Source organism: Rhagoletis pomonella, unplaced genomic scaffold (genome assembly GCF_013731165.1).
Source record: "Rhagoletis pomonella isolate Grant_MI unplaced genomic scaffold, Rhpom_1.0 Rhpom_scaffold_00017, whole genome shotgun sequence".
Taxonomy (NCBI): Eukaryota; Metazoa; Arthropoda; class Insecta; order Diptera; family Tephritidae; genus Rhagoletis; species Rhagoletis pomonella.
This window is the reverse complement of record NW_023458571.1, coordinates 3,519,924-3,542,119: the sequence shown is the minus strand read 5'-3', so window position 1 is coordinate 3,542,119 and position 22,196 is coordinate 3,519,924. Positions and strand designations below refer to the sequence as shown.

At 33.8% G+C, this 22,196-nt stretch overlaps 1 protein-coding gene across 2 annotated transcripts in view; it reads right to left on the bottom strand.

Annotated features, from left to right (window-relative positions):
- The window catches only part of LOC118749522 (CUGBP Elav-like family member 2), a gene marked incomplete at its 3' end in the record, with an annotated part of 137,702 nt that overhangs the window by 72,742 nt on the left and 42,764 nt on the right, over window positions 1-22,196 (bottom strand). For both annotated transcript variants that reach the window (XM_036484326.1, XM_036484327.1), the window contains 1 exon segment: window positions 7,490-8,028. In XM_036484326.1, the coding sequence (XP_036340219.1) occupies window positions 7,490-7,895 (406 nt within the window).

Genomic DNA, 22,196 nt, shown 5'->3' with positions numbered 1-22,196 from the left:
GCGGCAACTTACATAAAAAAAAAAAAAATATTCCGACGAACTGATAACCTACTCCATTTTTGGAAGTTGGTTAAAAAAACCGCTTAACCACAAGCAAGCGTTTAACTACTTTAATCTCACTTTTTAATGTTATTATTAGTGGGTAGTATTCAGTAGTGTTTAATTCAATATATATAAAAAACAAGAAATTTTTAAGCAGAAAACAAAACCGACTTCAATTCTCATATAAAATATATATACATACATACATATATATATATATACATATACATCATGATCTAATGATCGAATCTAAACCAGATCAGTGTGGGACCACCTATGACACACTACCTTTCCGATGCAAAAAGAATTATCGAAATCGGTTAACGTAGTCCAAAGTTTTGCGGTAACATACATAAAAACAAGTAAGAAAGTCTAAGTTCGGGCGGAGCCGAACATTAAATACCCGGCGCAAGTATTAAATATATGTTTTTCACCTTTCCGCAAGCTACCGCTATATGGTAAGCCGGGGTGTATCAATTTTGAGTAAATTAGCGTCCTTAAATTTCGAAATATTGAAATTTCAAGCATTTCTGAAATTTATTGTTATATGAAAAGCGGCCGTAATTTTAAACCGATTTCAACAATTCTCAACGCTTTGCTATCATGTGGCAAGCACAATAACCATACCGAGTTTGGTACAAATTGGTCGAACGGGTGCCGAGATACATATATGTGATCATAAGTGGGCGGTGCCACGCCCATTTTCCAAAATTTTATCATAAACGTATTTCTTGGTAAATGATGGTTGCAAGCGTCAATTTTGAATAAATTAGCTTTAATATTTACTGATTTATCGAAGATTTCATATTTCTCTAAATTACCCTTATATGGAATGTGGGCGTGGTTATTGTCCGATTTTTAAAATTTTCGGCCATTTGGTATGCTGTACCAAAGCCAACAATGGTGCCAAGTTTGGAAGAAATCGGTGCAGCGGTTTCCAAGATATACACATGTAACCATAAGTGGGCGTGGCTAAGCCCATTTTTCAAAAATTTATAATTTTCTTATTTTTCGTCTCAAAATTATTATAAATAGTTTTCGTATTTGTGAAAATTACCGTTATATGGAAGGTAGGCGTGGTTATTGTCCGATTTTGCCCATTTTCAATACCATCCGTCCTACGCCCGAAAGAAGTACACGTACCAAGTTTCGTTAAGATATCTTAATTTTTACTCGAGTTATCGTGTGCAAAGACGGACGGACGGACGGACGGACAGACAGTCACCGCTTAATCGATTTCTCTTTTCATTCTGATCATTTATGTATACATTTGTCTATATCTATCTCGATTCGTTTTGCCTGTTACAAACAACCGTTATGTGAACAAATTTATAATACCCTTGTGCACAAGTGCGCTCGGGTATAAAAACAGCCCAGAAAGCGTTCCTCACGCTAGAAAAATTGGTAATATAGAGCGAATACCTTTCACTTTTTCCGGGCACAAATGTGCTAGAAGTCAATTTGAAATAACAGCTGTTGTTTGTTTACATCCGATAGCAAAATAAAAAAATGGAAAACAGCACTAAAAGTTCAGAAATGTAGGTATTTGCTAATTTTATTAGCTATATAAGATAAATAAACATAAAATCATTGTTTAGAACTGATTTGTTGATTCCGGGCACGAAAAGTGGTTTTTTGCGTTCCTCACGCTCTGGGCACTTTTGGCACGGGTTGACAAATTTTCGTTAGACTATTGTGCACTATTTTCTATGGACGTTTTATAGTTGATCCTCATATCATTAGTGGTGTTCATTATGTGCAACATTTCCAAAATAAGGCGTTTATTATAATTATTTTCCTATTGTAGAATGACAAGATTAACAAAATCAGGATAGTGACCAGCGTTGCCACTAACAATTTTTTCCCCTACCAATTTTCTTCCCAAATCCGACCAAAATCGTTTACAACCGACCAAATAAATTTCAATTACAAAAAAGCATTCTGAAAGCATACAATTCATTTATTTAATATTAAATGTTTCGAATACAAAACAATTATATACATACATATATGTACTTTGTACATTGTAAAACAAAGAAGAAATAAATAAATTCAGGTACAGTCTTAGGCACAGAGATGAGATCATTTAACATTTTTTGGTTGTATGAATTATATACATACATGTTATGTACCAATAAGTTTAATTTCTCAAAAGTAAATTTGAATCAATTAATTACACATGCAAATCTTTAGCAGCTGACCACACATAGTGCGGGTCCTTTTTGTTTACAAGTTCCTTGCATAACATTAAGCTATTGATACTGCCAATCTTAAGTTTATTTCTTAGTTTAGTTTTTATTAAAGAAAGCGTTGAAAATTTGCGTTCTGCAGCCGCAGAGTTATGTGGTAATGAAATTATACTAAAAACAAAATTGGCGAGATGCATGAAGCTATTTTATTCATTCCATTTTTAATAGAATAAACTTTTTCCCAAAACATATCAATGTCCAGATCGCTGGAAATATCAAGCTCACTTAGCCTCAGTAAATTCCACTGCGTGGTTATTATATCAGGATCACAATCTATAAGATGGGGAAACTTTAACAAAAGAGGTAAAATTGGTAAATCTTCTTTAGAAACTACCTTAGCTGGTGTTATTATTTGTAAAAGTTTTATATCTTCCCGCTTGAAATCAAATCTTAAATTTATCTGGTCCAAAAACTCTATGTAAAACTTTAATATATTGGTTTTAACCATGATAAAAACATAGCAAGGTACAACCGTTCTCTCAATTTGTCGGCCATGATTTTTTTTTGAAGTTTGCCAACATTTTAAAATCATATAAAAGGGAAAATAAAAAATTTAAATTGTTCGAAATTGTTGTTGCTTGAGATTGGAAATGAAAATGTGTGTGTGAGTTTGTGAGTACATTTAAAAATTAAAATGTTTGGAAACGTCAAGAATTTTAAAAGTGACTCTCAGCGGTTCTACCTTACTATATTTTTATCATGGTTTTAACTTCAAGAATTTCAGAACAATTGACATTACTTTTCATAAACATCTCAGCTTTCGTTCCAACAAAAATGTCAGATATTTTAAGATGAATATTTTCATTTTTAAAACCAATATTGATATTGTTACTAACCGCATCTTTTTTAATAAAGTTACTCTAAATTAAGAGATAATGTGCTTCGACAGTTGCATATAAGTATGGCAAACGAGAGCTTTCAGCTTGGAACTCTTTGTTAAGATTGGTAATTATGAGCAAAATATACGATAGAAATAAAGAATAGCATTTGGTTGTGCAACACATTCCTTCTGTCAGGTCTGCAGATCGCATACCGTTTACTTCGTAAAAGCAGGAAATAAAATAAAGTTTCAAACTATCCCATTGCTCAACTATTCTTAAAACAACGCTTTCTAGTGAAAGCGTGTTTGAGATGTGCCCAAGATTTTGTGGGTTTTTACCGAACAGTAGTCCTGAAATTCCTTCAGTTCATGTATCCCTTTGGACTGTGGGAAAAGAAACTATATATGTTGCGGCACAGTGTCTCAATGCTTTTCGGCAATTTTTTACAAGCGTAGCTTGAGCAAAGGTGAAGTGAGTGGCATGTGCATTTTATATAAAATAAATCGGTTTCTGCACTCAATAATGTTTTCAGCCCGCCCAAGTCTCCAGCCATAACATTGGCTCCATCAGTGGCCAAACCAATTAGGTTTCTTATGGGAATTTCATTCTTAGTAAAAAAATCTTTTATTAAATTAAAAATAGAATTTGCGTCTGCTTTGGTGAGCTCTAGCAATGCAATGAAGCGATCTTGTGCCACATGAGCGCTATCGACGTATCGAGCAACTAATACTAGGCTTTTTGTGGTAGACACATCCGTAGTCTCATCAACAATTAAGGAGAATTTCTTATTTCTTAAAGTAGATATTACTTTTTGACTTCCCTGCTTAGCTATACAATCAACTACCTGCATTGATTTTGTTCTGGCACATTTCAGCGATTTCGCTATGGAAGAGTCGGGGCAGCATTCCACCAACAGAGCAGGCAGGTAATCCATTAGCAGCAATGGGAGGTGGTGCGTAATGCAAAACATGACAAGTGCATCCTCGGCTTCTCTAACTTTCTGCTGTTGGTTTTGCTGCTCAGCGTTGTAAAATTTTTCTATTGTAAACTGCTTTTTCTGCGATTCGTAGCTTTGAATGTGGATGACGGTTTCTCTTGCGACCTGAGATGGCCGCAGTGGCTTACTAGCTGATTGAAGCAAACAAAACAAAAGGCGCCTCCATTTTTTTCTCGCAACCAGTCAAAATTTTTTAACCATTCTGCTCGGAACTTTCGTTTTTGTTGTTTGCCGCTTGCATCACTTAAAAAAAATATATATATAATCAGAAGAATTCAAAAAACATATCGGGTTGGCTTTGATATAATGCATCAATTGCTTTTTATGCAGAGTATCAGGATTTTTTTGGACGAAAATCGATGAGGATGTGGAGTGAGTGTTATTTTAAAAATTATTATCACACTATTTAGCAAATAATAGAATTTAAGTTTTTCTTAACTTTTTGTCACCAGTTTCATATACGATGTACATACATACATATGTACATATGAATGTATATCAAACGTAGAATTATCACTTTATTTCGATATAAGAGTTGGGTTCCATATGCTTCACGATTTGCAGGTTTTTACAGGAAGCTGTTCCAGGTGGCCACCTTCAATAAGGTTTATTAATGGCGAAAAAAGCTTTTCCTGCAAATCGTGAAGCATCTGGAACGCAACTATTATTAAAACCATAAGCCTCCGGCGGGCGGGGTTTTCAGTTTTGAAATGTAGTGACCCGTCTCTACTCCCCTATATATCCTCCTTTTTTCAGGGCGTGGCACATTATTCAAACAAAATATCTTAGTTACCTGCACAAAGCATCATCTCCTTTTTCACCAAAAATATCTTCGGGGAGCTGCGAATTTGTGCTACAAGAAGCTCGACTTTCGTCTGCACTGTAAAACGGCTTTGGCTTCTTGCTGATAAATCTAAAGAGTAAAAATTGGTAATACCAAAAATTGTTAGCTCATTGTTAAGTGCACTTACTTATCCCTTTTGTAATTAATTGCAAAAGCAAGAAATGCGCGCGTTCAGCTTACGTTGGCTTTTTGACGTTTGAAATTAATTGTAGCAGTTGTGTAGAAGCAAGAAATTCGCGCGTTTGGCTTTACGTTGGTTTTTTGACATTTTCCTTTTCTCTTTTCTTCATCAAGGCACATGGTTACCATGTACATTTTTAGTGAACATTTTAAGGGCAGGATTGCCAAATGTTTAAATGTACAATTGGCAAATATTTATATGCAAAATTATGTTTGAAATATTTATTTTGTAACTAAAAATTTAAAAGCTTGATTCAACTTTCCGACCAAATTCTTACTTTGCCGACCAACCGACCAAATGAAAAAGAAGCGACCAGATTTGGTCGGAAAAGACCAACAGTGGCAACACTGATAGTGACCCATGTTCTACAGTGAGCTGAAAAGGCCGTCTTATTGTCCGTTGTGTTGTTGCTCAATCTAACATTTGATTTGTGTGCGAAAATCCTTGTCTTGAGTTTAGGTTTTGTTTACACCACATATACTTTGTCGCATATTAGGACCAATCGCCATTACATGAAATTTTATATATTACGTCCGATTTCTGGTATCTAGGAATAATGTCTTTGGTGTTGCTATAAATTCTCTTTAGTGTATTGCGTGTGTGAACGCTATTTTGACCTTTTCTCTGTCATATATGTTGGAATGATCCTCTCAGATATACCCGGAACATATGTATGTAGTGGATTTATATATTTTGTTCTCATCAGTGGTCTTCTCTTTAGTGGTCCTTTTGTAAAAGTTTTGAATAAGTACCCTAATTATGTACGTGGGCCATACGTTCTGTTCCAAAATTTTGTGGATAATATCCCCTAATGACAAGAGGATCAACTATAAAACGGACACAGACATTAGTGCACATGTGTATGGCAATTTGATTTTAAATTCGCAACAACATTCCTCAACGTAGGTGTTTCCTCCCCCCTTCCACAGTCAACAGTCGTTTCATTTCCCAAAAAATCTCATTATTTTGATTCCGTTGATACAATTTTTAAACATTTTTACGCAGACCTTTTAAGTAAAAGCTCCTCCATCACCTAAGGTGATTTTTTGAGAAACTTTTTTTTGGGCTAATTTTATTTATTAAAAACCGGATTTTTGGATGTTTTTCAGAGTAAATTTTAATATTTTTCCGACATATTTTGCAGAAGCCTAATGGCTTTATTCTAAAAAATAAAATAGGTTTAAAGAGCTTTATAGAGTGACATTTTCATACAAATTTTCGATTTACAAAGCACATAAAGTCTTCTTTATTTTTTATGAATTTGGGTGTTAAGTTATAACAGATTTTATAATTCCGATTTTTTTTTTGTATGCAGAGTGATGATGATTCAACAGGTTGCCTGTCCCCATACAATACATCTTTTTTCAGGAATTATGCTAAAAGCATACATTATGTCCTTATGCAAAAAAAAATAAGTATTTTATATCTCATTTATGATACATACATAAGCGTGGGAAATAGTTTTTGATAAGGTACGTTCCATGAATTATATACAATCAACAGCTGTTTACTGCATGTTTCCACACAAAAATACTATATTTTTGCCAAAAACCTAGAAAAATATATCTGAAGTCAGCATTGATTTTGCTCATATCATTCATGGACTGGTGGGACAAAACTTGTCCCATGTAACACATGTGATTCATTGGATAGGGAACGTGTTAATAAATATAAAATAAGTAAATCTAATATAAATAAAAATATTTAAAGTCGATCCAAAAATTTCGGGGGGAGTGTGGGTTTTAACCCCCAAAACCCCCATAAACTGGTCAGGGTAACCCACCAACGATTTTTGCTTCAGTTGCAGAGACTTAAGACTCTGCTATGCAATATGATAGTAGTCGAGAGTTCTAGCTTTAATTTAAGCCTAAGTGGAAGGTTCTATCATCTTTTTGCTAGAGCTTCTCGAATATTGCAAAAAACGCGATTTTTGGATATTTTGACCACGTTTTTCTCAAAATCTAAAGCTGATGAAAACTTTATACTTACAGATTCGTAATCAGCACAAAAAGGACTATCGAACACAGCTTTACATTTTAGGAAACAAAATTTGTTCCCATTTTTGTTGGCCTGTGAAAAATTGTCTTTGCTAATGTCCCATCATAGCTGAAACGCACTTGTTCAACAAGTACTTTTTAGATTGCTTAGACGCATTCGGTGGTTCAATTACTAAGGGAGGGAAAGAAGCAAATGATTTCCGCCACAAGATGCTTTTCCAGCCGACGCATGCCTCCGTGCTCTGCGCGGTGGCAGCCACTCTAACCTAACCCAACCTAAGTACAGGTACTTATTTGTGCGTGTTTATTTTCAATGTTAAATTTAGTTTTTAGCTTGTTAGCGAATTGCGTTAATTACCTGGAACTAAATATGGCGCCGTATTTGGCGGCGGCAGCCAATATGTGGACGTTATCGACGGATAGGGCTGATGGCCATTTGTGGTGTTGAAACTGTTGGGCGACGAGTTTTGCACGTTGGATTTGTGAAGTTGCATTGCTCTTGTCAATGTCAGATTGCCAGTGCCTTTCTCAATGTCCACAGGGCTGCTGGAAATGCTGCTTACGCCATCGTTGACATTTCCACTTCCGTTTCCGCTGGTGATACTGCTATTAGTGGTACCATTTGCCGCGCTACTAATGATGGGAATGGGACTGTTGCAGGTGTTTCTGATGTTAAACTCAGAGTTGGTATTAGTTCTGGGGGAGATGGGGCTGCTGTTTTGAATTGCTGGCGATGCACTTTTCAGCCTGCCTCTATTTTTCATTACGAACTTACGAAAACAAGTTGGTGTTTGTTATAATTTGCACTCAATATCTTGTATTTTTTGACACAAAAATGTTGTTGTTGCTGTTTTTTGATTAATATATTATGAAATATTCTGCAGTTCGACACAGTTCCTGAAAAAGTATTTTTTATTTGTTTATGGATGCGCTTTATCTCCCTTTATTTTTTATTTTTTCAAAATGGTATTTGCTCGCAGCAACTATTTATTAAACATTAATACTCAGATTATTTTACAATTTCCGCTAGTTAAACTTATCAGCATATTTGACTTAATAATATCATACCACTGTCTGTTCCCACTTCAGTTTAGGTATTCAGTAATTCTCGTGTTAAGCTATTTACATTCATATACACCTGTTTATATGCACATGTATTGAAACAGCTTTTGCCTTTATTTTTCACCTTTTGTTATTTTCCACAAAAACGCGTTCAAATAAATATGTATTTATAAGGTGACCAGAATTTTTTAACATTCCAGGAGGACAAATTCTCCACATTGAAAACACAAAACATTTTTTATATTTATTTTAACACATAAATAACGAATAAATTACAATTCAAAGTTTCTCTAATCATAAGTCAAACAAGTTAATAGTACACTGCGTTGCATGTTGCAAGAAAGTGCGATTTTGCTTTCATTCTCCATACTGTAAAAAACATATAACGAATTTTAACACAACACTTTTATTTTGTTTTTATTGTTAATTTTAGGCGCTTTTGTTTAACAAAACGTTTTGCAAAAACGCTTAACATTATTTATTAAAATATAATGAAAGTGTTGTGCTATAATTTTAGTCATGTTTTTTTATAGTGTTAATAATAAAATAAATCTACGTTCTACGAAAGAGAAGAATTTTCTGACTACACTGTAGTTTAGAATTAATAAAAAGGGTTATTTTACGTATAATAAAACTTAAGTATTTTATTTATATGCATACGAATAGGTTTTATACTACATATTTTTTTATTGCTTACGATTCATTCAATAGTGTATATTGATGCAAAGTGTTAAACTATGAGCCTCAGCAGAACTAAATATAATAAGATATAAAATAAAATAAAAAAAATACTGGTTTTATTTTCTTAAAAATTTTAATATTTTTCGCAGCTTCATCGATGTTTGTTTCCTTGACGACTATAAATTAAAGGAAAATTATAAGGCGTCTGAAAAGCAAGTTTAAGTGAAAAGTCATTCATGTACTTACTTTAAATTACATTAAGTAGTGCTCCTGGCTTAGGTTTGCCGTTGATAGGTAACTGATGAAATTGGCTATTTATCAAGTCCCACATTGCAGCGCAAGGCGCAGCGTAGGCGATGTTAAAAACATTGTATGCTTAAAAGCATAGTATATCCACAGCTTTAATATTTAATTTTGTATTGTATTTTTATCCAGCAAATCCCTTTTTAAAACGTTTAAAATTAGATTATACTTTCACAGCCAACAATTAATTCCGCAATGACACGCGATACAAAAAATATGATGAAATATTAAACTGCCGGTAATTGTGTATATTGTAGGGATGTAAAAAAACATCGATGTATCGAGATCATCGATGGTCGTGGCTTCAAACATTGATGTGTGTCGATGTTTTTACGAGTCCGATGTTAAGTCAAAACATTGATGATTTGACAGACATCGAAGAGGTTTCATTACTAATTTTTAAGCATTTCATTTTGAAGGCGCTTTAACATTTTGAGCGGACGTTTGTTTCTTTAATAAATTCGTAAACTATAATTAATAAATGTTTATATATGTATAAGTAAGAAGTAGTTTACTTCGTATCGACTCGCCGACGAGCTTGCCATCAGATGAAAAGCGGGCCAAAAATATTGCCACTGATAAAACTTATACATATCTGGCAAATAAAATGGCAAATGGTAGGCACTAATTTTCCCTGTGAAGACCCGTCGTTATCTAGTCTTTCAGTGTTATAAAGGGTAATACGGCTTACCTTCGACACCGGGAATTGATTTGTTCGATCCTCCAATAACGATTGCGAATTACTCCTTTCCCAAGCGGACATTCTTAATTCGATTTTACAGTTCTATATTTCTGTGTTTTGTTTTGTTTTCTTCACTACAAAATTTATGCAAAATGTAAGTAATTGGTTTTTGTACTTATAAAAAGTGCCAGTTTTGATTTGTGAACTGGTTTCGATAAATGTCCCATAAAAATTTGAGACGGCATCGATTTGTTCGTAATTCGCTTGGTAATTGGATCTGAATTACCACCAAATGAAGTAATTCGCTCTCAAAATTTAGTGTGGAGAATTACGTAATTCCAAGGGCAATAGGAGTGTGAATTACGAATGAGAGAACAAACTACGTAATAGGCATGCATTGGGAAAGCCGTATTAAATATTATTGATTAAGGGCCAAATTCACAGTACGTATTTCACTCAGAATCGACAGTTTTCAGTACAAAAATCTTTAGTTAACTGTCGATTCTGAGTTAACTACGCACTGTGAATTTGGCCCTAAGGCTCAAAAGGCGTTTGTACTGTTCAACTTTCACAGGCGGTTAGTTGAATCAAAAGCTTACATCATTTAACTAAATGTTGAAGAACGAAATTTTTAGAAAAGTTCATCACTGCTATAAGACTTGGAAAGGAGGACAAGGAGGACATTTTTTCTCAAAAGGAGGACAGAGAAGGACAATATTTTTGAGGAGGACAAATCACGTTTGAGGAGGACAATCCTCCTCAAAGGAGGACGGTTGGTCAGCTTATGTATTTATCGAAAGCTAAAAAGTGGAATTGAGGCCGTGAGAGCAGAAGTGGCTTCACCCAATTTTTTTTTGTACTTACCTTCTTAAAATAGTCTCAAATGTGATGAATTTAATAATAAAAGTCGCTCGTTTCTTAATATTAAGATACAAAGCTACATAACGTACCATTAAATTAAAGAATACCAATTATAGCACTAGAAAATATTGTAAGAAGTTAACTACCAAAAAAAATGTGAGTTAGGCCACTTCTGCCCTCATGGCCTCAATTATCATTTTTTAATACTGTAGTATGCACACTTGGGCTTATACAAAATTATCTACATATATACTAGACTTGGCTAGTTCTTGAACTAAATGAACTAAAGAACTAGTTCATCTCAATGAACTAGTTCACTAGTTCGATATTTTCATTGAACTAAATTTGTCAGTGCTACTATTTCTCATTTTGGATCGCGATCCAAATAGATATTCTTGGTACGAACGTATGACGTAACAAGTAAGAGCAGCGCTGTCTTCGGCTATACCGAAGACTTCATACCTTTCATGAGCATCTGAAAATTTTACTTTAACAGATTACTGCATTTGAATAAATTTATGTATTCACAGCAGGCATAGATAGAGGAGATACATATATAAAAAATCATATCTAAACAATCAGAAGTATGGAAGATATACCTTATATAGCACCAATCTAAAGAGCGTGTCAGACGTGGCAATATATTTCGATGCAATAAATTTCGGAAAGGCTGTCAAATTGAGAAATCAGTTGCATGAGCAGTCACACCTTGCATGGGAAGTGTCTTTCGAAAGAGGTTTTTATTTCCGAACGGCGAATTGCAGGAGGAAATTTCTGAAATCGCTTTTTGGCTGTTCACACAGCGAATGAGTTTCTGGCAATCTTTCTCGATACTAAAATGCAACCATGGGCGGTGGGGTTGTCGTTTGTTTGCTATTTCTCTTGTAAAAGCGAGAAAATATAGGTTATAATTAACATATTTGTCGTGTAAACAATAATTTAACAATTAAGTATATTAAGCAAAATAATATATTTCAAGCATTTTTGATATTGATTCCAACGATATTTTTTATCATTTTACACAAATTCACGATCAGGGCCACACGGCAACACTCGATTAGTTTGACAGCACTTGCAGAAGAAATAAAAATTGCTAGTGCAGCACGAGCAAGTTGAAATATATTTCCGAAATCGATTTTCGCTCTTGCAGTTGCAGTCCCACCTTGCAACTTTTATTTCTGAAACTGATTTCCGAAAGGTGACAGAAAGATCTTTCTGGCTGTTCACACATCGAAATAAAATTTCTCTTTCTCAATTTGACAGCGAATTGCGTGCGAAAGACGGAAATATTGCCACGTCTGACAGGCTCTTAAGTGATTTTCACTACTGTGTGATCGGTACGTAAACCGGTAACACAATTTAATGGGTTTAGCTTCCTTCATAAAGGAGATACATATATCGCAAAAACTGGTATCTGAACAATCAGTGGTACAAGAGATTATGATTATACAACATAGATTTTTACGATTTTCTCAGTAGACTTTGTATTATTATTTAAAAAATAGCTTACGAAATTTATCAGTTTTAGCTGTCCAAATAAAGGAGTTTTACAGTAAAACCCCATACCTGAACAATCAGTTGTATGGGAGCAATAAACAGGTTATAGTGACCCGATCTTTGTTAATTTTATTGTAAACTTTCTGTTGATAATGAGTGAAAATAGGGCGAAATTTTATGTTTCGAGCTACATAGATGGAGTAGTTATAACAAAAAATCGCATATCTGAACAATCAGTTGTATGGAAGCTATATGTAAAAGTGACCCGATCTTTGTTATTTTCACTGTATATTCTGGTGTGAATGGGTGGAAGTATTGCAAAATTTCATGTTCCTAGGTGCATAAATGGAGGAGTTATAACGAAAATTCTCATAACTGAACAATCAGTTGTATGGGAGATATATGTTATAGTGACCCGATCATTGTTATTTTCACTGTAAGTATTCTGTTAGTATTGAGTGAAAACTGTGCGAATTTATATGTTTCTAGCTGTATAAATGAAGAAGTTATGGCAAAAAATCTCATATCTGAACAATTAGTTGTATGGTGGATATAGGTTGTAGCGACCCGATCTTCGCCATTTTCACTGAAAGTATTCTTTTGATAATAAGTGACAACAGTGCAAAATTTCATGTGTCTAGCTACATAAATGGAGGAGTTATAACGAAAAATCTTATATCTGAAAAATCAGTTGTATGAGAGCTATAGGTTATAGTGATCCGATCTTTGTAATTTTTATTCTAAGTTTTCTGTTGATAACGGGTAGAAGTAATACAAAATTTCATGTTCCTAGCTGCATAAATGGAGAAGTTATAACAAAGAATCTCGAATCTGAACAATCGGTTGTATGGAGGCTATAGGTTATAGCGACCCGATCTTCGCCATTTTCACTGTAAGCATGTTTTTGATAATGGATGGAAATATTGCGGAATGCCATGTTCCCAGCTGCATAAATGGAGAAGTTATAACGAAAAATCTCATATCTGAACAAACAGTTGTATGGGAGCTATATGTTATAGTGGTCCGATTCTTCCGGTTCCGACAAATGATTAATACATTATAAAAATACACCCACCTACCAAATTTGATCCGGATATCTCGAAAACTGAGAGACTAGATTGCATACAAACAGACGGACAGACAGACAGACAGACAGACGGACAGACGGACATGGCTAAATCGACTCAGCTCGCCGTTCTGATCATTTAAGTATACATTTTAATGGGTCTATCTCTTCTTATTCTGGTACTTACAAACATCGGACCAAAGTTATAATACCATTTCATGCTCATGAAAGGTATAAAAACCCATCTTTTAAGATACGTTTGATAACGCTTTTGCATTGTCGCTGCTTCAGTTCCTTCCGAACGATTTTTTCGGGTGCAGGGAAAATATTAATGTTTTTGCACAGCAATATGTAAGTGTTTACATATCGTGCATACATACATACATACAAACATATTTTTATATTTCATGAATTTGTTAAAGTTTTTGTTTTATGTAGGAACTCGTTTATTTGTATTTTATTTATACGAAAACATATTTACCAAAGTTTTATTTTTGTGTGTAATATGTTAAGCTGACCAAAAGTCTTCCTTTGAGGAATATCGTCCTCCTCAAACGTGGTTTGTCCACTCAAAAATGTTGTCCTGTCCTCCTTTTGAGCAAATCCGCCTAAATCACCGTTGCGGCAAAAATGAGATTTGCTAACCCTGAACTCCAGGCATCGAGATTTATGCATAAAAATTGTAAAATCGTTATTAAAACAACAGATTCGTAAAATAATAACAAGAGAATGTACCGCCTATCAAGGCAATTCCTTCAAAGAAAACCCGTTTTTTTGCAATTAGTAGATGAGCGGTTTGCAAAAACATCGACGATATGTATGAGTTTTATCAGTGGCAAAATTTGTGTAGGGGGATTTTTATCTTGATAAAAGATTTTGTAAGAGGACTTAAAATAAGTATGTTTTGCATTGGAGCGCAAATCTGTTAAAAAAATTTTAGGAAATGTGTTATTTCACATCCAAGTACATAATCAACATGTAAGAAAGTCTAAGTTCTAAGTTCGGGCGGAGCCGAACATTAAATACCCGGCGCAAGTATTAAATACATGTTTTTCACCTTTCCGAAAACTACCGCTACATGGTAACCCGGGATGGTTTTAACCCTATTTTAAACACCTTCGATAGAAGGTCAAGTTAGACATAATGAGATAAACTTATATAGTCATATGTGAGCGGTATCACGCCCATTTTCCAAAATTCTAAATAATGCTACTTGTTTTCAAGGGATTGTTGTTAGTATCAATTTTGAGTAAATTAGAGTCCTTAAATTTTGAAATATAGAAGTTTCAAGCATTTCTGAAATTTACCGTTATATGAAAAGTGGCCGCAATTTTAGTCCGATTTCAATGATTTTCAACGTTTCGCTTTTATGTAGCAAGCACAATAAACACGGCGAGTTTGGTACAAATTGGTAGAACGGTTACCTAGATACATATATGTGATCATAAGTGGGCGGTGCTACGCCCATTTTCCAAAATTTTATCATAAAGGTATTTTGTGGTAAAGAATTGTTGCAAGCATCAATTTCGAGTAAGTTAGCTTTGGTATTTATTGATTTATCGAAGATTTCGTATTTTTCTAAATTACCGTTATATGAGATGTGGGCGTGTTTATTGTCCGATTTTAAAAATAGCGATTTGGTATGATGTACCAAGGCCAACAACTGGGAGAAATTGGTGGAGCGGTTACCAAGATATACACATGTAACCATAAGTGGGCGCGGCTACGCCTATTTTCCAAAAATTTATTATACTCTTATTTTTCGTCTAAAAATCATTGTAAATATCAATCTTGAGTGAATAATCTTCAGTAGTTACTAAAATATCGCAGTTTTCGTATTTCTGAAAACTACCGTTATATGGGAGGTAGGCGGGGTTATTGTCAGATTTTGCCCATTACCATCCGTCCTACGCCCGGAAAAAGTACACGTACCAAGTTTCGTTAAGATATCTCAATTGTTACTCGAGTTATCGTGTGCACAGACGGACGGACGGACAGACAGTCACCGCTTAATCGATTTCTCTTTTCATTCTGATCATTTATGTATACATTTGTCTATATCTATCTCGATTCGTTTTGCAACAACCGTTATGTGAACAAAGTTATAATACCCTTGTGCACAAGTGCGATCGGGTATAAAAATAGCACAGGGCTGTGTGGTTTTCCCTTTAAAAAACTAATTAGCGATTTGGGTAAGTATAGGTACCACGCTACCAAAAAGATAATAAAATTTTCGTAACGAAAATTTTTCGAGAAAATTATTTTTATAATTTTGCTTAACATTGCTACTAGCTAGCGAGTACGGGTCACCAAAGCCAATATTTTGAGTAAATTGCCCTTTTTTACCACGCTACCAAAAAGATAATAAAATTTTCGTCACTCAAATTTTTCGAGAAAATTATTATTATAGTTTTTCTTAGCATTGTATCAGCGAGCTAGTACGGGTCACCAAACCCAATATTTTGATTAAATTCCCGTTTTTTGCCCCTATCTCGTAGATAGTAAGAGCTACAGAAAAATTGCGAATGACAAACTTGTAGGCCATTCAATTTTATATAAAAAAGCTCTAGTATACCAAATCACTAACATCGATATATCTTGAGAGGTAGTGTGAAATTTTCGTTGACTATGGAGCTAAATTGTAAAAATTGTTGATCAACTTTAAAGCCCTAGATCTCAAGAAATATCGATACTAGCGATTTAGTGTTCTAAGACTTTTTTGTAGGAAATTGAATTTCCAACAAATTTGTCATTTACATTTTTTCTGTAGCTCTTGTTATTTACGGTAAAGGCGCAAAAAAACGGGAATTTAATTAAAATATTGGGGTTTGGTGACCCGTACTAGCTCGCTGGTGGGAGTTAGAGTTATGCCGCAATCGACACTGTTGTAGAGTATTAAATTCTGAACAAAATCCGTCATTGACCATAATTAGACCACGCCTTGGGCGAGCACTTAATGTTAATACTAAGGGGTCAAATTTTCAGTGAGTTTTTCCTTAGGTGTTTTCCACAAAATTTCGAGGTAGGAGTGAAAAAACAATAGTCGCAAAAAATGAGCACCCTAATGTAAGTACATGTCATCAATAAAAATAAATTACGACGTGCTGGAAAAGAACCAAGGATGTATTTTTATTTAACATACCTAGATTACGGCTGCCATAATCCTGAACCCATCGACTAAGACACTTATCATCCAAATAGAAAACGAAGATACAAGTGAATATGGTGCCAATATATTCCCTATAAGTAAAGTTGCTTTGGTTCTGATATTATAAGCAATGTAGTTTTGTGGCACAATACCTAGAGCTGAATGATTATATTATAAGAGAATTTTAATCTGAATTTTTAATTATAAAAGAACAAATTTATTTTGAGGGTGCTTCCCTGCATGCTTCCTAGAAAGGTGTTTCCTATTTACAATTTACGTGAATATACTTAAGTATATGTTTAGGTTACTTAGAATTACAAATAAGATTCAATAGGCATTGCAAGTCTAAATAAAACTATTTAATATGAATCTAAAATAAATTCCTTAAAGAAGTATGAGTTTTATAAATTAAGAAAAACTTTAAAAGAACTTCTTTAAACGGCACACATAGGGGTATTTAGCCGATTTATGTGGCCAAAATTATTTTTATGAATATTTCAACTCGAAATGTTTAGAAAAGACGTGTTTTGACATATAGAATTGTAAATGCTTAAAATCAAGTAAATATACGTTAAAATATTAACAGAGTTGCCACCTGTTAAACATATTTGTTCAATTAGTTAAATGAATTGCTGCAATATGGGTATCAATTGAAATGGGTTTGAAAAGGCTGTGTCTCTTAAGGAACCTCCCAGGGTTTAACAAATCAAATTAAACTTTAATTAAAGTAATTAATAATTCAAATATATATTACAGTATAGGTAAGAAATGGGTGTATTCGAGGTGAAATTAATACGGCAGTGTTCCTTTTTTTATGAAAGAGTATCACGTTCTACGCAAAAATTTGGGCGAACAAATCAGTTGACAATCATTGGCAAATCAAAAGCAATATACAAATTTTTACTGCGAAACTTCTGTTACATTTTAGAAAAGTTTCAGTTGAGCATCAGCAACATGTCTGCAATATTTCGGTAATTATTACGAAGCTCGAACGCACCCAATGTAATAAGACTACATTTTTGTAATAATAACAGTCTTATTTATTATAAAGAGAATTTTGTAAGCATTAACTTAAAATAAATTAGCGTCCTCAATTACTTAAATATCGGAGTGTTCGTTTTTTCAACGAACTGCTTTTCCATACCAAGGTTATTAAGTGCAACGAGTTTGGTACAAATTGATAAATCGGTTACCGAAAAATACATTTGTAGTCAAACGTGCGCGGCGCCACGCCCATTTATTTAATGCTAAGGGGTTATTTCAAGAATCGATTTTATTTATGCCAGTTTTCGCGTTTCTATAAATTACCATTATATGTGAAGTGGACGTGGTTATCGCCTGATTTCAAGAATTTTAAGCAGTTATGTTAGATATAGCCTAAGCAAGACTCATACCGAGTTTGGTATGGATTAGTGAAGCGGATACTGAGATATAGCATTTCATCTTAAGTGTGCGGGGCCACACCCATTTTCTAAAAATTTAATAATAACCCTATTTTGTTCCAAAATTTTACTTTATTTAGTGATTTTTAACAATTTGGATACAATATTTACTGAAATATCGTAGATTTATCTAAATTGACATTTATCTAAATTTAAACGCTTGTATACCCAAAACTATTTCTTTAATCATCATTTCTATAACACCAATGTAAATGAAAACAAACGTTTATTCCGAAATACATATATAACATAGTTGGGTTCGCCCTACATTTCGGAAGATTTCTAGCAACAGGACCGAAAGGTCCCAGAAAACATGACTTTTGCTAAAATCTCGAAAACTATTTATGTTTTAAATTAAATGGATTCATATTCTGGTTCAGCGGCCTCAAGTTCATCTAAAAAGTTTAATTTTAGTGTTAAAATAGATCTAAAGTAGTGTTACTATATACTAGTTGCGATTTAAGATTTTTCCTTAACACATTTTCTAAGTAAAGATTTATCTGCGATTTTCTGCGGGCAGTCTTTTCACACTATATTAGCCAAATTTCTAAGCTTTCAATTGAACAAAGAATAATAACGCGATCTCTCCCGGGGATACAACAAATTCCTTAATATTCACAAAAATTAACGAAAGAATACTCGTTGAAAACCGCTATATTCGTTACATTTGAATAAAACTTTTGCTTAATAAAACGATTAAAAAAAATTTACCCTTAAATGCATTGTTACCTTCTGTATGCGGATCCATCACTACTTTTTAAGAATACAATGCAGAAATCAAAATATTTACTTAAAACCGTCACGATCTTTCTAGAGAGCGAACATTTATTTATAAGCAGCGTTAGAATATTCTGCTTCCGGTCAACGGTGAGCGTTCGCTGTGCAAGTTAGAAAAGGGAGGGGGACTGGGAAATGTTATTTGGAATGTTCTCTATCGAAAGCGACTTATTTTTTAAGTTTTCTCCAAAATTTTGTCAAATTGGTTTTTGGCCGCTTAAATCGTTCAAATACCCCTATGTGCGGCGTCCTACAAAAGCCCTTCTGAAAGCTCTTTTTTGAGTAGCGAAAGCAGAAGCCCTTCAATTTGTGCCGCTCCATACAAAAAAATAAGGAGAAAGGAATAACTTTCAGAAAGGTCTTTTGGGTAAGATTTTAGCTCCTGATATTATCTACTGGATAGTATTTATGTATGACCCCTCAGTCGTGTACCTGATCAGGAACTTGCACTTTTTCGGCATTCGCCTGAAAAAAATAAGATTTTAACCAAATAAACTAAACAGAAAGAAGATATTCAACATGTTAGAAAAAACGTTTTGTTATCAGTTTTCGACTACTAATGGCAGAAGGCTTAACCTTTTTTTCATAGCAAAAATCTGCTATAAATTAGAGGAGTGTCTATTTCCCTTCATTAAAAAAACCCAGGAAAATTTAAGCGTGGACCAGGACACCAGGACAATTTGTATAAATCAAGACAAATCCTGTAAAATCAGGATGTCTGGCAGCCCTAACTTAGATATTAAAAAACATAACATAATTATTGGAACGGGGAAAAATTAGATTTCGCACGCCTGTTTAATCCAATACAAAACAGCTATTTATTTTTAAATATTTTCTTATAAAAATATAGTTCATTCCATGGTGGAATTATACAAGGTGTTCGACATTGAAGGCGTTTTCGCTCTAAAACCCTTCAGCAAAAATCATTGTTTCCCTCTTTAAAAAAATACTATTTGTCTCCTGTAAAAAGGCGATGATATACGTAATTTCTTAACAAAAATTTTCGTTAACAGTACTGAACAAAGCTTTGACATTTGCTTTATTCTAATTTATTTACCACTGTAAATAAAAAATAAAAATCTAGAAAATTTCTAATTGATTTCAGCTCTTTAAACGTTGGCGTGGCTTTCTTGCTAAAGGATGTATATCAGCTAAAGTTGTTACAGTAGGTATCAATGAAATAAATGAGTAAAAAGCTAATTGCAATGTATAATATTGTTCATTTCTTAGAATTAGATTGTTTGGGTTTGGTGCAACCCCGTGTAAGCTCAATTCAAGCTTTTTCTTCGACTTTAAAGTCTCTTTCGTAAGTCCAAGCAGAAGACATGCGTACACTGAAAATAAAATCTGCGTAAATATAACGAAAACTTGCGTACATTTTACGAAAGTTTTCGTCATTTTGAGCCACGAAAGTTTTCGTTGATTGTACAAAACCGTTTTAGTACATACTACGAAAATATGAGACATCAGATCTTAGTACATTTTACGAACGTATTCGTACTATTTACGAACGAATTTCGTACTACTTACTAAAGAATTTCGTACTATTTCTTTAGTTTTTACGAAATTTTTGTAAAATGCACAAAATAGTTCGTATATTTAACGAAATTATTTTCCTAAAAACTGTGGTCGTTTCGTAGAACTTCCGATTGCTTTCATTCACCACACTGTAAAAGACATAAGACGAATAATAACACAACACTCTTATTTTGCTTTTATTCCTAATTTTAAGCGTTTTTCTTTAAGAAAATGTTTTGCAATGTTTTTATGTGGAGGTACTTGGCAGGTTCGCAGCTTCTTCGATGTTTGTTTCCTCTCTCGACTATAAATTAAAGGAAAATTATAAGGCGTCTGAAAGGAAAGTTTCAGTGAAAAATCATACATGTACTTACTTAAAATTTCATTAAGTAGTGCGTCTGCTCCTGGCTTGGACTTGCCGTTGATAGCTAACTGATGAAACTGCCTATTTATGAAGTCCCACATTGCAGAGCAAGGCTCAGCGGGGGCGATATTAAAAAACATTGTATGCTTAAAAGCATTTATCCACAGCTTTAACATTTAACATTGTATTTTTATCCAGCAAAAGCTTCTTAAAACTTCTCACGTCTCACAGTAGCCTACCAGTAGTTTCGCAATGACACGCAGTACATAAAAATATGATGAAATATTAAACTGACGGTAATTTAGTATACTGTACGAAAATATTCGTCTGTTGTACGAATTTAAAAAAATCTTTCTGAATTTGTTCTATGTACGAAAGTATTACGTAAATTGTACGAATACAGAATTGTAGATTTCGTAAACTTTAAAACCATACGTAAATATTACGAACGCCTTCGTACAATATACAAAATTATTCGTACAGAGATTTGTTCAGTAATTTACGAATGTCTTTCGTAAAATAAACGAAAGATTTCGTAAATTGTACTGAAAAAAGGCTTCACGAAAGTCCTTTTGTTATATTTACGAATGGTTCGCAAAATCTTGTTTCTTTGTGAAAAATGTGTTCGTATTATGAACGAAAGTTTCGTACATTGTACAAAAACCAAGACTACGAAAGTTTTTAGTAGCACTTTTACGAAATTTTATTTTCAGTGTAATATTGGTAATGTTACATTATATGACTTTACCCAATCCTCGGCGTTTGCTGATTGACAACAACAGAAAACAAGAGGAATTCAAAGATACTTATACAACATAATATGTTATATGTTATATTATGTAAATACATAAATACGTATCCGCATGCATATGTACAAAAGATGCAACCTGTGCAATATGTGAGCTCCAAATACTCAGCGAGGTCGTTTAAGTTAAGTTTTACCAAGTCTTACGTCCGCGTTCGTGCATTCGTGGACAATGTGAGCTACCTATGTATGTACACATGTAGGGCGGTTCAAAAATGCGCGTGAAAAAGTAAAGTCTGAATCTTTACGCTCTCACTTCCTATGATTGTTCTATACCGAAAAATATACCCTTATTTTGAAATCAAAAAATATTTAGAGGTCGCTCAAAGCGCCCAAAGTTTTCCATGTATTTTATATGGGGGAAAAACAACTATTCGTAGAAATGGTATAGAATAGTTAAAAATCAATACTTTTCTACCAGAAAACTCTGTTTATCTGCAGAATATTCCCAATAATAATACCCAATTGTTTATTTAACCATTTTTTCATCGCAACTACAATTTATAGGTCCGCCGAAAACCCACAAAAACCCCGAAAAATGCAATGGGGCTACCAATAAACAATCGTTACTATTAAAAAATGGTTAAATAAATAATTGGGTATTATTATTGCAAGTCTCCTGAAGGGAACCAGAGTTTACGATCAAAAAATATTGATTTTCAAGAATTCTATACCATTTCTAAGAAAAATTTTATTTTTACCATATAAAAATACATGGAAAACTTTTAGCGCTTTGAGCGACCTCTAAATATTTTTTGATTTCAAAATAAAAAAATAGGGGTATACTTTTTTCGATATAGAACAATCCTGGGGGTAAGAGCATTACAATTCCGACTTTACTGTTTTTTGGACCACCCTA